Source organism: Clinocottus analis, unplaced genomic scaffold (assembly GCF_023055335.1).
Source record: "Clinocottus analis isolate CAN_PGR_092001 unplaced genomic scaffold, fCliAna1.0.p SCAF_1, whole genome shotgun sequence".
NCBI lineage: Eukaryota > Metazoa > Chordata > Actinopteri > Perciformes > Cottidae > Clinocottus > Clinocottus analis.
Window position 1 is genome coordinate 14271816 of NW_027175820.1, and position 14717 is coordinate 14286532.

The 14717-nt window shown below is 38.9% G+C and overlaps 1 protein-coding gene across 1 annotated transcript in view; it reads right to left on the reverse strand.

The window, feature by feature from the left end:
- Positions 1 to 425: 425 nt before the first annotated feature.
- The window catches only part of spon1a (spondin 1a), a 51941-nt gene continuing 37649 nt past the window's right edge, over positions 426 to 14717 (reverse strand). Inside the window, exons 7-16 of the mRNA XM_068583654.1 lie at positions 14355 to 14419; positions 8871 to 9072; positions 6791 to 6931; positions 4989 to 5064; positions 4684 to 4866; positions 3671 to 3841; positions 3403 to 3570; positions 3016 to 3180; positions 1452 to 1718; positions 426 to 1333 (exon numbers count right to left, since the gene is read on the reverse strand). Of these exons, the coding sequence (XP_068439755.1) occupies positions 1170 to 1333; positions 1452 to 1718; positions 3016 to 3180; positions 3403 to 3570; positions 3671 to 3841; positions 4684 to 4866; positions 4989 to 5064; positions 6791 to 6931; positions 8871 to 9072; positions 14355 to 14419 (1602 nt within the window). The 3' untranslated portion in view covers positions 426 to 1169. The remainder of the gene's footprint in view (positions 1334 to 1451; positions 1719 to 3015; positions 3181 to 3402; positions 3571 to 3670; positions 3842 to 4683; positions 4867 to 4988; positions 5065 to 6790; positions 6932 to 8870; positions 9073 to 14354; positions 14420 to 14717) is intronic.

Sequence of the window (14717 nt, forward strand, 5' to 3'; positions counted from 1 at the left end):
ACTCCAATTCACTTTTCCTTCAAAGAAAGATGTCCTCTCTGTAAAGTGACAACCGATCGTTGGATGCCGCTCAATTTAGGCCAAGAAGCTCATTACCATAAAATAATGTTCTTGTTTCTTTGGCTTTGAAATTATAGATTTGTATTATTATGAATGATCTGCATTATAAGCAGACCAACTTTACTTTTAATGTTGTATACTTGGATGCAATACTTCTGCATTGGGGAGGGGGGTTAAGGTATAAGTCAGTTGGTGCAGCATGACATGAAGAACATGCAGACTCAGGAACGAACAGTTTCCTAACCAACAGCTAAGCCTTCAAGCTCGGTATTGCCATCTAGTGGCAGCAGAAGTGTAAACCCTCGACTGCCTATACTTGCACCTTCTTCCTCCTAAATAAAAAAATCAGATCCAGGTGACGAGTTGGCACAATTACTTTTATTGTAAAGGTGATATTATTCCAAAATATTAATATGTTAGAGGAACAGAGATAAAGACAAGGAGGATAAGACATATAGAAAACATCTACACAAGACTTTGGTAAGAATCTTGGGACACATTCTTATCAAAAAATTCCACTGCAACAAATGACAAAATGTTCTAACAATGCTCAAAATCATATAGCTCTCAATTGTGGTGTGTCTACATGTACAACAACATAGCTGGGTAAAAAGCCAACTGGAAATTTGTGTCCTAAAAACCACTGAACATTTGAAAGCGTATAAAACACTGGAATGGCTGGGCACCTGTGCTTTAAAGTCTGGAATATACTGTACTACTTAAAGAAACCACAATATAACAGTTCAATATAACAGTTCTTTATCTTATTATTAAATCTATTTATATTTCATAATCATATTTTTCAAGATATAGTATACCACAACAAGTTTACAGTAATCTTTCAAAAGAGCTAATTTAAAAGCACAGAACAATCAGCCGAGTGTAAATCCAGAGTTTTCCACTGAGTTTCCAGTTTTAATTTCATCTTCTCTTGGTGACAATCGACCTGAGCTCTGGATTTAAGTAAGACAGCTTCAAGCATGTGATGTTTCAGCCCTGAACAGAGTGCATTGGATCATTGTGTGACAGCGTGCTATGCCCTGTCCTGTTCCCAGCCCTATAGTCATTCCTGCCTCCTTTCGACGTCTCCCATGTTGCCCTACTCCTTCCTAGCAGGGTTGCACATTACAAGCCCTGATCTCCTTCCTGTCCTTACAGCTGGATAGCTGGGCAGACTTAAACCTCTGCTTAACTGTCATGAGTCGTTCTTGAATACCTCCACCACACAGCTTGGTACAGTCTGTCCAACTCGACCATGGCCTCATTTTACACCCTGAAGATTGAAAGCATGGAAAAGGAAAATAGAGTGGTCATCCCAATACTGCTTCTCTGAACATATTTTTAATTATCTGTGTGACATTGTCGTTGTTAATGTAAGGGGGAATACCAACCCGGATGCTCTGAGGCGACTTCAGCTCTGCCCTGTTTGCTCCTCCTCTTTTCACGCTGTTCCTTGCGTCGTTTCTTTTCGTCACCGTTGGCTTGTCCTCGGTTACACTTCCTGATCTTACACTTCTTCCTCTGGATGGTTTCAGGACAGGTGTCTCCTCCAAACTGTGACTCAAGCTTTACTATGCGTGTACGGATTGTATGACCCTTCCCACAGGACGTATTGCACTCGGACCACTCAGTCCACTCTGACATGGCACAGTCGATGGCTGAGGAGACAGAATTGAACAAAAACAATGTGTTTTTTTGAGTAAGATGTGAAAACAGAGATGAGAGTGGTAGAGTAACTTATGAGAAGATTAATTGATAGGGTTTGATTTATTGTTTGGTGTACTGTACTGTTATGGATTATAAATACATCCACATTTATTTCAACTGTTACTTTGTGTATGCATTAGGGCTGTGAAATGATTAAAATGTTGAATCAGATTAATCACAGGTTTCTGTGGATTAATCATGATTAACCACCGATATTCTCGGTAATTTTTTAGTGAAAACAAGATTTATGATAAAAGACGGATATATACATTGTCATTTATATACTGGGGTGCTGTTGTAAACAATGCAGCTGTAGGCCGTAAGGTGAACCTCGTTATCTTATATTTAGGTCTCAAAAAGAGGACATGTCCAGGAAAAAGAGGACGTCTGGTCACCAGGTAATTCTCATTACTCACAAAAGTCCAGTGATCCCCTGACAGCGCCACATGATCCGTAGCAGACAAGTCATTTTCCGTTTTGTTCTTTCCAGCTTTATACAGCGCGTGGATTTTTGTCATGATTGTGCGTCTTTGCAGTGCTTTGATGCTCAGGTTCCCCGTTGACACTCGCAAAACTTTGGTGAAACCCTCATCCTCAACAATATGAATTGGTTGACAGCTTTTTGCAATACATTCTGCAACTGTGCTACTCAGCTTGTCACAGGCAGACTTAGTGAGGGGTCTTTGTTGTTCAGTGAGGCTGGTTTGACGCATTCCACTTGAACGCCCCTCGCCGACCAACATGCTGAGCTTTGAGATGTTAAGGCTGGTTGTGCTGGTGAAACGTCAACGTCTTACCGCAGAGTGTACATCTGACATCTACGTCTAGCTGCATTAGAGTGGAAATAGTTGAATAGTTATATGGGAAGCTCATTCTGCGCACGCGTTCAATGTGTTAGAAAAATTAACTAATTAATCCTGTAATTGAATCATAACACGTTATTTTTTCACAGCTCTAATATATATATATATATATATAGTGTGTATATATATATATAGTGTGTGTATATATATATATATACATATATCTATATATACACACACATATATATATACCACAAATAGAATAGGAACACAGTAAAGAGGTAGTTGTCTTTCTTTCTCTGCACTGTGTGCTGTGAAGTAACCTATATCAGCAGTGACTGAAGCCACATCAAGAAACCAGGTTGCATATCAAAGATTAAATTATCATAAATTATCATGAATTTTACATGTAGAGTATGTGAGTGTGTCGATAAAAAATACTTACGACACTCTGGTAGCATGCACTTCTCCACCTGTTCTAAATCTTCTGTGCACTCTCCCAGCTCCACGGGGGACTTAAGCGTGCGCTGTCGTGTCCTTGCACCCTTTCCACAAGTCACACTGCAGTCGCTCCAGTCAGACCATGGAGTCAACATGCAGGGGATTGTGTCTGTACACAACAGGAGTCACAGTAACATCAAACGCATACATGTGTGAAGCCGTGAATGATTCAAGTTCAGAGAGGTGCAACAGGAATACTAAATGTAAGACCATATCATCAGTGCTCCTTACATGAATATACAGCTACTTGCCCTTTGTGCCTTGTTGCTTAAAGAGGCAAAAGTGTAGAAAGTGTCAGAAACGTTGTGGTCCTTAATATGCTGATACTCACGACATTCTGGCATCATGCACTTTTCCACTTCTAACACCTCTGCCCCACAAATGGAGCCGTCAGCAGGAGGCATCTTCACCATGCGCTCTCTCCTCCTCATGCCCAAACCACAAGTGGCACTGCAGACATCCCATTCACCCCACTCTGTAACCAGACAACTGCTGGGAGCTGAGGCCAATAGGGAAAGACAAGGGACAGTAAACCTACAATGCTCCATTAGATCTATAGTATGAACTGAACCACTCGGTGGGGAAAAGGAAAAACTCACAGCACTCCTCGTTGACCACACAGCTGTCTGTCTCCTCTGTGGGCTGGCTGCAGACTGAGCCATCATCAGGGAACTGCTTCACATAACGCTCCCGGGAACGTGTGCCCATCCCACAGGACAAACTACAGGGAGACCAGGTGATCCACTCAGACAACATGCAGGTTGAAGCGTCTAAGAGTCAAACGACAAAGAGGAAGATCTCAATGAGCTTTACCAGAGGTTTTGGGATTTTGGTAAATGACAAAATTATTTCAAGGCACAGGAAACTCAATATAGTGAACTTGTAGTTTAATATGTGTTAATTATGTCTCTTGTCTTGCCATTAGCGCTTGTAAATGTCACCTGTAGATTGTGGGTAAGCATCACTCTGGTTCCCTCAACAAAAAGCCAGTCCTATTTTTCCATTCGCTTATGGCAGAAAATAGGTTCTTTGGTAAACACCAGTTTATGATATTTGCAAGATTTGATCCGCGAGATAATCTTCACAAATGAACATCACAAAGTGTTGTCATAATGATGACAACCCTTTGTCAAATCTAATGACTCATTACAGCACTCACATCTCAACAATTTATGATGAAGATGGACTGATCTACATGAACACCCAACTCCGGCAAAAAATAGTGTAGGGAGAGAAAATGAAAAAGCAGACAATTTATTTGTGTTTCAATATTTTACAAACTATATTAAATGCTTTCATGCAATTTAACATGACTTGTTATAAAATGTAAAAGCCTGGTATATAAAAGTGCTCTCCTTGCCTCTCCTTTTGCTCTCACTTCATTGCTGCAGCATAATGGTATCTCGGGCATTATCGAAGGTCTATTACAATAGCATTTTTGAAATTGTCTCAGCAACATAAACAGAAGTAACAGTCATAACTTTTCAATAAAAATGTCAAAGATCAAAATTAGGAAAAATCAAGATTAGAAATGTTAGAAAAGTTAACCCCATAAATCCCATCAGCTAATCCCATAAACACAGTTATTCTCATTCTTGAGATAAATACTCACCCTCGTCACTGCATCCAGGCCCCATGCAAGGCTCAAAATCCTGGGTGTGGGGGCAGGGCACACTGAGGTCCAACTGGGCCTTAAGCATCCTCTGTCTCATCCGCTTGCCCTTTTCACAAGTGGCCGAACTGCAGGCAGACCACGGAGACCAGTTGGAGTAAATACAAGTCTCAGGGGTATCATCTGTAAGACGGCAAAGGGAATACAAGTTTTTACATTGTTCAGTAAGCTTTTGATCATGCGTGTGTGAGTGTGCGTGAGCGTTTGTGTGTGAGAGGCAGAGAAAATGGGAGCAGGATCCAGACCTTCCTCTTTCTCCTCCTGGGCAATATCTGCTACAATGTCATCCACATTGTCTGGCACAATGTTGCACTGTTCGCCCTTAGGACACACAGAAACACAGTGATGTTGGGACAGACACCAGCGCTCTGTAGGTCCTCTGCTGTTCTGGTTTTCTGTCTAATAGCTATAAGAAAGATTCACAGCTGGTAGATGAGATGGTTAGCTTACGTTTAGAAATTATTTTAATTATGGTATCACACACACACAGGCAAAGTATTATGTGTGCAAGTAAATGATGACAACTGGGATCATGGAATTAACTCCCCACAGCTGCCTCTAGATGCCACTGAAGGACTGCTAACCGTTTATCCCTCTCTGGTTTGAAGCCAGAGTACCAAGGGAATGTTTCAGTCATCACATTATAATTTAAAAAGTCTATATCTCATAGCGATCAATTGTACAACCAGTCATATATGTTTTAATTATCTATATTTCTTTAATGCTCGGTGTCATTTTTATTGGCTCAAGAATAAGTGACATTGCTCTGGTCAATCAGGGTGGCAGTTTTCTTGTCCATTTCATATCTCTCTCAACTATCATAAAATACTCAGTTAGTAATTTGTAAAAAACATTTGAAATCTCACCTGCACCGTACCTACTACTGTCTACAACTACATTTCTGTGTGTTTATACATATCTCATTTTTGGTCAATTGGGAAAGAAGCAAACAAACATGTAGACTGGACAAACGTGTGGACCGGTGTCCCAATGATTTCTTTTCACCTTGTGAAACACTAATCCCATCCTACACACCACAAATACATCCAGCATTGATCAATTACTGTATTGATGGACATCACTGAACACCTGCTGAGCAGTGATATAGATAGACAATGGAAGAGTGTCTCTTTCCTCCTGTCTGTCTGATGTTGCTGCTTTAAATAATTTACATCTATACTTCAGAACACATCATGAAAGATGCCAGTTCTATTACTGTTATATTCTTTTGGTTGATTTATCAGTGTAGCATAAAATCAAAAGTGTGAAAAGTTAACTAAGCAGGCAATATATGTGAAGAGGAGGCGCAGAGCTGAGTACTGGAGGATCCCTTCACAATGAAGAAATAAAGCAGCATCACTCCAATACATTTCATTATCCGAACCGCTTCTCCTGTTTACGGTCGCGAGGCGCTGCAGTCGATCCCACCTGTCATGGGGCAAAGGCAGGGTTCACCCTGGACAAGTCGCCAGTCCATCGCAGGGCAGACATAGAGACAGACAACCATTCACGTCAAACTCACACCTACGGGCAATTTTTTCTTTACTTGCTGTGAGACAAAAGGGGTAAAGGGCAAATGACTGGGTCGCTATACTGCTCTCTGCAGCTATGTATATTGAACAGTGTTTAAGTCTTGTTAGTATTTCATTATTGTTACCAGTCGCAACACCGAATGACGGTCTAAATTTGTACCTGTGTGCTTCAATGATGCAATTGCTTGCATTATGATCGTATTATGATTGCTGGCTGGTAAACTAGTGGTTCTTCTTTCAGTGATGTACCCCTCTAAGCACTATTACATACCCCCTGACAAGTGCAATGCATTTTTGTTTGAAAAAAAATATGTAAAAAATGTGTAATGTACAGCGCTGTGCCATCAGTGTCTGATTTACTATAGAATACATAAAATTCAGTTTATGAACGTACACTTATTTATTCATTTATTAAATAGCTATTTTAAAAGATTTTTTTTTAATCGATGCTCATTTTGAATAGATCTTTTTTTTTTAAATCTCACGTACCGCCATTTGAGAACCATTAGACCAACCTTTCTGGCAATGCGTTCCACCATCACCCTCGCCACTGGAATAATGGCGCCCCCTTCAGGGTCATAGAAAGGGCTTTGTGGATGATCCAGACTGGTCAGAGGACGGATCTTTTCCTGGGGCACAATGGGCTTGTTGGGAGACTAAAACAAGCACACACAAAAACAGAAAAAGAGAAAAAATATAAAGCTACGGCTCTTTGGGATTTAAAAAATAACCCACTGTCAGGATTTTTTTTTTAATTCATTACAGTGAGAGTCACTAAAAGTTACACAAAGCACAAGTCATACAAAGGACACATTGGAAAGCAGCTGTTGAGGAGCGCATATACAGGAGATGCTCTTATTAAATGACTCAACAGCAAAGGTCTGCTAGCATGGGGTTGATAGAAAATACTACCGCCAGAGGCAGTCTGGTGACAGAAGACCAACTCATCCTTCAACTCCCACTGAGACCAAACAGAAAGAAAAAAAAACAGCAGTTCTGTTTATGTTTGTGGGAGAGAGCTAGATAGGGGTAAGGGTAATGAGAGGTCACTAATTAAAAGATACAGTAAAAGTAATGGCACAGATAATGGATCTCATTACTCTGCTGTAGGCCTGTGCCTTTAAAAATGTTGTCACAGCGAGCCAAAATCCCATCTCACTACAAGAATAGCCTTTGTTCCACTATCCTCTGCTGCAAACTGTTTGGAAAGAGGGTTTTCTACATTCATATTTGAAAAAAATATGAACATGATATTTGTTTGTTCAGTTATTATCAGATACATTATCATTTGACCAAAGCTATGGTAATATTTGTTTAATTTGCACGTAATGTCTAAATATTTGAGTCTCTTTGTGTTCCAAAGAAAATTGTGTATTTGGAAAAAAAAAAGAGTATTAGAGTGGATACCTGAGATTCAGAATATTCTATTCCATGTGTTACATAACTGGATTACTTTGATCCTGAAGAAAACTTAAAAGCCTGATGAATCTTTTTGTGGATTTATGGATACATCTCTTCCTCGCGTGGGAGACACACATCACTGTTTGAAAACCCCAGCTGTATACAATTCAAATTCTACAGTTTACAAAAGGTTTTACAGGTGATTTCCTGTGACATGTTTTTTGCTGTTCATAAGGATTATAGAGTTGTCCAAAAGTGTATGCATCAGACGGTAGATGGCAGGCTGAACCAGTGTTTGCTGTAAAAATGAAATACCAGTGTGAACAGACCTTTTGACTTCATTTCTGTCTCATAACAGTGGTCAAAGTCAAGCTCGTCATTGTAGTCAGAGTTACAAAGAATATGCTTGACTTGCCCTTACAGTACATTGTTAACTATGCTTTTGATCGTGTGTGTGTGTGTGTGCAAAATTATTAATTGGGTCCACCAAAACAAAAAAGAGAATGCAATTCAGTAGGTTCATTGGTGAACTTCACACCAAAGGTTTCGCATGTGTCGTCATAGAGTTCGGTCAAACTCGCACAGCCTAAGAAGTTAGTGCTGACTGGAGCATGCAGTATATCAGGGGAGGGTGTGAGGGGAAGGAGTTAAAGGCTGCTCAAGGAGAATTGAATGGGTGATGACACTTGAATTATTGCAAAGTGGCAGTATGTGAGGAGGCGAGAGAGGGAGTGATTGTGAATGTGAGCAGTTGAGGAGGAAAAGGTTGGCATAAAGACAAGGTCAAAACGTAAGTGTGAAGGGAAGACTCAGCTGGTGAGGAGGAAGGTGACCCAGGTGCTAAAAGGTGAAAAGAATAGCACTTTGCTGTGGAATTGTAACCTGAGTTAAGAATTATATTTGCGTTAGATGATAATGACGATAGTAATGATTGAGAGTTTCTTTTCACCCTAATTTTTAACCTAAAATAATTATCACTTGGAACATTTTAAATGTAATACATTTGAAAAGGCTATTTCACAAAATATGTGAAATATAAAAGATAGAATCAGTCAGTGTATAACAGAAGCACTCATAACACAAAGAGGAAACAGTCTTTTACGAGAACATATGGATTTAGGAGAACATTACTGAGGTGAAATAAACAAAAGGTATTTCTAATTAATATCAAAATGTTTCAATGTTCTCACTGACCTCATACGTCACCCCACTGTCAGTGCCCGCATCCCAGGGGATCAGGTCCTGGACGACCTTCTGTACCCAACCACACTCCTTAGTACACAAGTCCTCAGCCGACATACCCACGTTCCAGTCTGGACTGGGCCCCAACATGGTCAGGAAGGACATGAGGTGACGAGTCCGGTCCACTGAGAATTCAGCTGAGGGAGCGGCCCGTCTGAGGAAGAGATTGAGCATGAGGTCTGTGTGGTTCAAAGCAGTACGTAAGCATGAGAAAGGGACAGAGAGTTGTGTTAGCTGTATCCTAACTGGTCCACAAAGGTGTGTCCTTCAAAAGACCTGCGGCTAGACTGCAGCTGTTCCACCTTAAATGAGATGTCCAGTCTGAAGGAAAGCAAGCATAATGAGCCATTTGGTTGCCTGTTGTGAACTTGTAAAGTCAGACATTTCCAATTAATTCACCAGCAGGTTAACCTCAAATGGCCAATAAAGTGTAGGAGGAAAAGTTTCTGATCCAAGTTATGACATCTACTGCCTGTGTATCAAGTTAACAGTAAATAACAACAAAACCAGTATATTAACAATTCAAAATCAGACTCTGAAGGAGGTTGTAAAGAATTGAATGTAATATTCAGCGAGTGGAAAGATTTATTTAATATAAACAGTCTGGTATGCACAAGGTTTTTGGCCTTGAGTCCATTATGATTGGGTATGTGCTGACATCTATACCAATCGGCTAAAACCTGAAAATGAGACGGTAGAACCTTTTTTCGAAAGAAGATGACATCAAAGATGCGTACATATCTAGATCAAATAAATATATACTTAGCAGCAAAAGATACTAAATGTGGACCGAATATGTACTTGCATCCAATCACAAGTGTAGTCTATACAGTGTTTGGCACACCTCGTTTTTCATTAGCAACTTGGTCCAAATACCGGAGGTCCTGTTTCAAAACTATTACATATATAATATACTAAAAGTTCATAATTTTTTATATGATACTGGTAGTATGCGACTCTTGTTATTCCTGAAACAGATTTGTTTGCGCCAGACGTAATCCATGTATTTCAAGGTGTTAAAACTCAGTCACTCGCACCGTTGCAAGCTCACATAGCAGTGTGAGACTTTGACTCTCCTTTAGAGCGAGAGAGAAGACAGAAAGATACTTACACTGCCTACAAAGAGTGACTGATACATATTGAATCTAGTTCACATATTCAAGACTCACATTGCAAGAGCACATATATCTCCATTCCACACATGCTCTCTGACAGGAAAGAAGACACATCTCTGACCATTGGTCTTGACCAATGATTGACAGCTGATAACCCCCCCCTCTCTCAATCCCCAAAACATGCACGCACACACACACACACACACACACACACACACACACACACACACACACACACACACACACACACACACACACACACACACACACACACACACACAGAACTGTGAACAGCTGCTGTGACTTTATGTCATGACCATATTTGGACATTGTAGCAATCTATAGTGGATAAAGATACAATGAGCAATACTGTGTATTATTATTATTATTATTTCTATCATATTCATCATAACAATACTATTATCATATGTTTGTGGAATACTGTACTGTTATATCTTTTATATTTTGTGCCTTATTATAATTTTTTTTACCTTAAGTTTATTGTAATTCTGTGTTAGGAGGACCGAGCAAAATAAGCTTTTCATTGTAGAGAATAACTGTCTGTTATCTGTGCATATAACAGTAAAAACATCTCGAATCTTGTGTTTAAATTCTGGGTTTCTACAAATATTAACCTAATAAACTGTCCTGAGGAAGTCTTTCAGTTATGTAGAATCTTGTTTTCCCTTGTAGCCTACTATTTCAATGTAAGATGTCTATTTCAATGTAAGATGTCTATTTCAATGTAAGATTACTAGAGAATGTTGAAAACACTAGTTTGGTAAACTCAAATTGGTGGCTTAAGTAAGCGTGACTTTAAAAAAAGAAGTGGCACTTAAAAGACATGTACTAGTACAGAACACTTGAGACGGCCATCAGAACATACCATGCTATCTGTCCAAATGAGCACAGCGTGACACGAGCACAGGCAGTGCAACCACACTGCCCTGACTTATAGGGATGCTCCAATTGGCCAACAAACTTGTGAAAATTATTTGTACAGTAATTTGTGATATATAATACAATTTTCAGATTTGGTGTATAGAATCTTTTACTATTGTGCTACACGGCCACTTTCTATTCTGAAAAACATTAGTATCATTATTATGTAACTTGCATCTCAGCTATATTGGATTTTACAGGACAATTATTGTTCCACTTGAGGTTTGTGGAAGAGCACTATGGCTCCTTTGCGATCTACTTCTCTTTGTTGGTCCATGTGGATGTTAATGTGTATCTTTGAAGGAGAATAATAAGCCTACCAGTCAACAGTGCTATGATGAGTTTGTTTGAGGATAGGCAACACAAACAACTGACTCAGGCCCCTATGTGTTAAGGAGTATGTGATGATGATTGTGACATTTAATGGTTGCCTGACCTATTTTATAATCACAGAGTACAAACACTACCGACTGAGTCATTTGCATGGGTTGACTGACCTATATTAATGTGTCTGTCAATTCTATTGGGCTTAATGTATTTTCTAACCCTGGAATGTATGGCCAAGCCATTATGTCATCTCCTTTTTGTTACAATAATCTTTCTAGTACACCTTATTTTGTGGGAAATATTGTTTTGACCGTTCACAACTTTTTTTAATATGTATTGAGTCTCAGGAGAGCCACTGCAGTGTGATATTGGCTCTCACTTCGGCTCTATTCCTTTCTCGTCACCCTACCTCTAGTCTCCTTCTACATCTTTGCTGCTATGCTCTTTGTTCCGGCAATCATTTTGCTCCTTATAACCAAATGAAATTGAGAGCTTGGTTTAAGAAGAGGCACTGAACTAATCTAAAGTAATGTAATTAAACCCCAGTCTTAAACAAAGCATTATTTAACCACTTCCTTATTCTGTGTGGTTTTCCTTTCTCTCACTGTGTCTTTCTCTTCCTGTCTCTCTTGTCAAAGCAAGGACTGTTGAACGTTTGAATTGATGATTATTAACATAATGATATATTATGTAATAATAACATACAGACGTGTATATTTACTTAATTGAATAACTGTAACTGAAACACACACACACACAACTCTGCAGCACATTATACAAAAAGCTAATGAACTCGCTGCGGACTCTTGAGACTTAACATGGTATGCTTTTTTCAGTTGGCTGAGTAAATCGAAGACTTTCTTTCGCCTACTTCTATCGTGGGACCCTTTCACGTAGTTATCGATGCAAAACATTCTTCCTTTTTCTTGCTCCAAACCAACATAATGGATCTGATGTACACAATAATAATAATATATGTCCACAATAATAACAACAATAATAATACACACAATAATAATAATGTATCTGCTGTACATAATCACTGTGTGAAGCAATGAATTGGTTACCTGTACAGCATAGAGAAAGCTAATTAGTGGATATCATTGCTTCTATTACTGTGGTCTTTATTTTGGAGACTAAACCCAAGGCCCTCACTGAGGCTCTGTGGTTGAGGAGACAACACTGCGTAGGCCTTTGCCACTGAAGTTCTTTTGAGCCAGCACACTTCTTGTTTTTCTCATGAATAAGAGATTAAATAATCTCCACATAAATCTGATAAAGTTAGGAGTAAATGCACACTGTAAGCATGTTGTGGCTGGCGGTTTTAGGGCATCTTTGAACTTTTTACTGATCAGCAAGCTGTGGGTCCAACTTTGGATACCAACTTACCATAATATGTGTTCCACCTAACCTGGGGCCTACATTATCATATAAATTGATTAATTTTGATAATGTGGTTTGGTTTGGATAGGTAAATATACTCAAAGGCACATGGTACATGGTAAAACCAGAAGAAATAAACAAAATTAAATTCTAAACAAGGCAGCTTGATCATAAAAACATATATAACTAGCATCACAGTTTAAATGCAAATTTAAATAGATGAGTTTTAAGTGCAGTTTTGAAAGTTGTGTGATGGAGGGTCTGAGGGATTGGGCGTGAGAGTTCTAGACTGAGGGGCAGTGAAGAAAGGACCTGTCCCCTCACGCCCGATGCTTGGCGTATGACTTGAAAACTGCTATGGACAATCCATCACAGTGGACATATCTACCAAGAAGCATGCTGAACATGTTCTGCGCCCTACATTTTAATGAGTGCATCCGGCTCCAGATAAGTGACTGATTTGCTACAACACTCAAATTCAAAACACGTTAACAATATTGTTACTTTTAGATAAAAGAACCGCCACAACCCAGACGCTACGGAGTTGCTCAAGAGTGATTAAAGTGCAGTATATTACAAATTCACAGCTGGGGTGAGACAAGTACTAACTTGAGGAACATTGAAACTAGTAACGCTGTTTGTTGAAGGTCAACTGTTTATCAACAACTTCTGTTAAACTACTTAAAGGTAATCCTGTTTCTACTTCAGAAATGCGATGAAAGAGAAACATAACACTCCTGACTTAAAAGACAGAACCAAATAAAAGCATGAATTATGACTTGCCTGCTCAGTTCTATACCCCAATCACTCCTGATATAAATACCCTCGTGTCCAATGTAATCTTTTTTTTCATTTAACCCTCTCACATCCACTTTGCTAAAGAGTATAAGTGAAAGTTGGGCAATAATTTATTAACAGAAAGTGAATTCCCTTTGATTTTGTCCTGTCCAATCTGTATTTATTAAAAAGTTATGCGTGATTTGATGTGTTTAAGTTTGCTTGCTTTGTCTCAAAGCCCGGAAAAGATAGCAACATGAATCATTTGATTAACAGTGAATGATTTTGCAATTTAAGAAAATGGTTGTAGACGTGAAGATCAGTTGTGATTGGGAAATATGTTTGAGTTGGTTCTCTATATTTTTGTGCAAAAAATATTGTTTGGAAAATGTATATGGAGCACTGGCTTATATTCATTTGTTGCATCTTGTACTGTAAGCCCCTACAGTTTGAAAATAGATGCATTTCACAACAGTAAAAAACATGATTAATTAATGCATTTAATCATGATATTTACTAATAATATATTTATATAAGTAATCTCCCATCGGAACTCACTGTCTGTAAAAAAACAACACCAGATGTTTAATTATCTGAAGTAGGATATAGTGGGTCTTCAGTTCTCTATGGTCTTTAATATCATGGACAACACATTGATACACAGAAGACGCCTATGAACGCTTTAATAAAACCAAGAACAGAGGAAGACTAATTGATACTGTAATTAAAATAAAATATATTGAAAACTATTGGGTGTGTGGAAACATTGCAGCATTGTAAAAAGTACAGGAATTTCAATTTGCATAAAATGTTTGATTAAACCTGCAGAATCAGCAGCACAATCAGAAGCAGATGTGTGTTGATAATTTGATGATCAGGATAAATTACTTACACATTCGGTGGTTGCCAGGCTGGCCACTGTGCTTTCATTTTGATGACTGTCAGGACGTCATCACCCTAATGAGGAGGGACAAACAAAAAGAAAGAAAAGTTAAATCTCAGTCCATTGGAATAGATAGCGATTCACTATTGAGCAAGCCGCTTAAAGGGTTAATAAGAATAATGAATGGATTGTTTTGTGTGTGTAATTTCCACACTTTAACCTAGAAAGCCATTATAGTTTGTGGTTATATGTAGTCTGTGTTTTCAAAAGTGATCTGTGTTCACGAGGGCAACTCACCCTGTGATTTCATCAGAGATCGCCTGTGGTTATCTGGATCGTGGACTCATTATATGAATAATTTCTGTCATATTT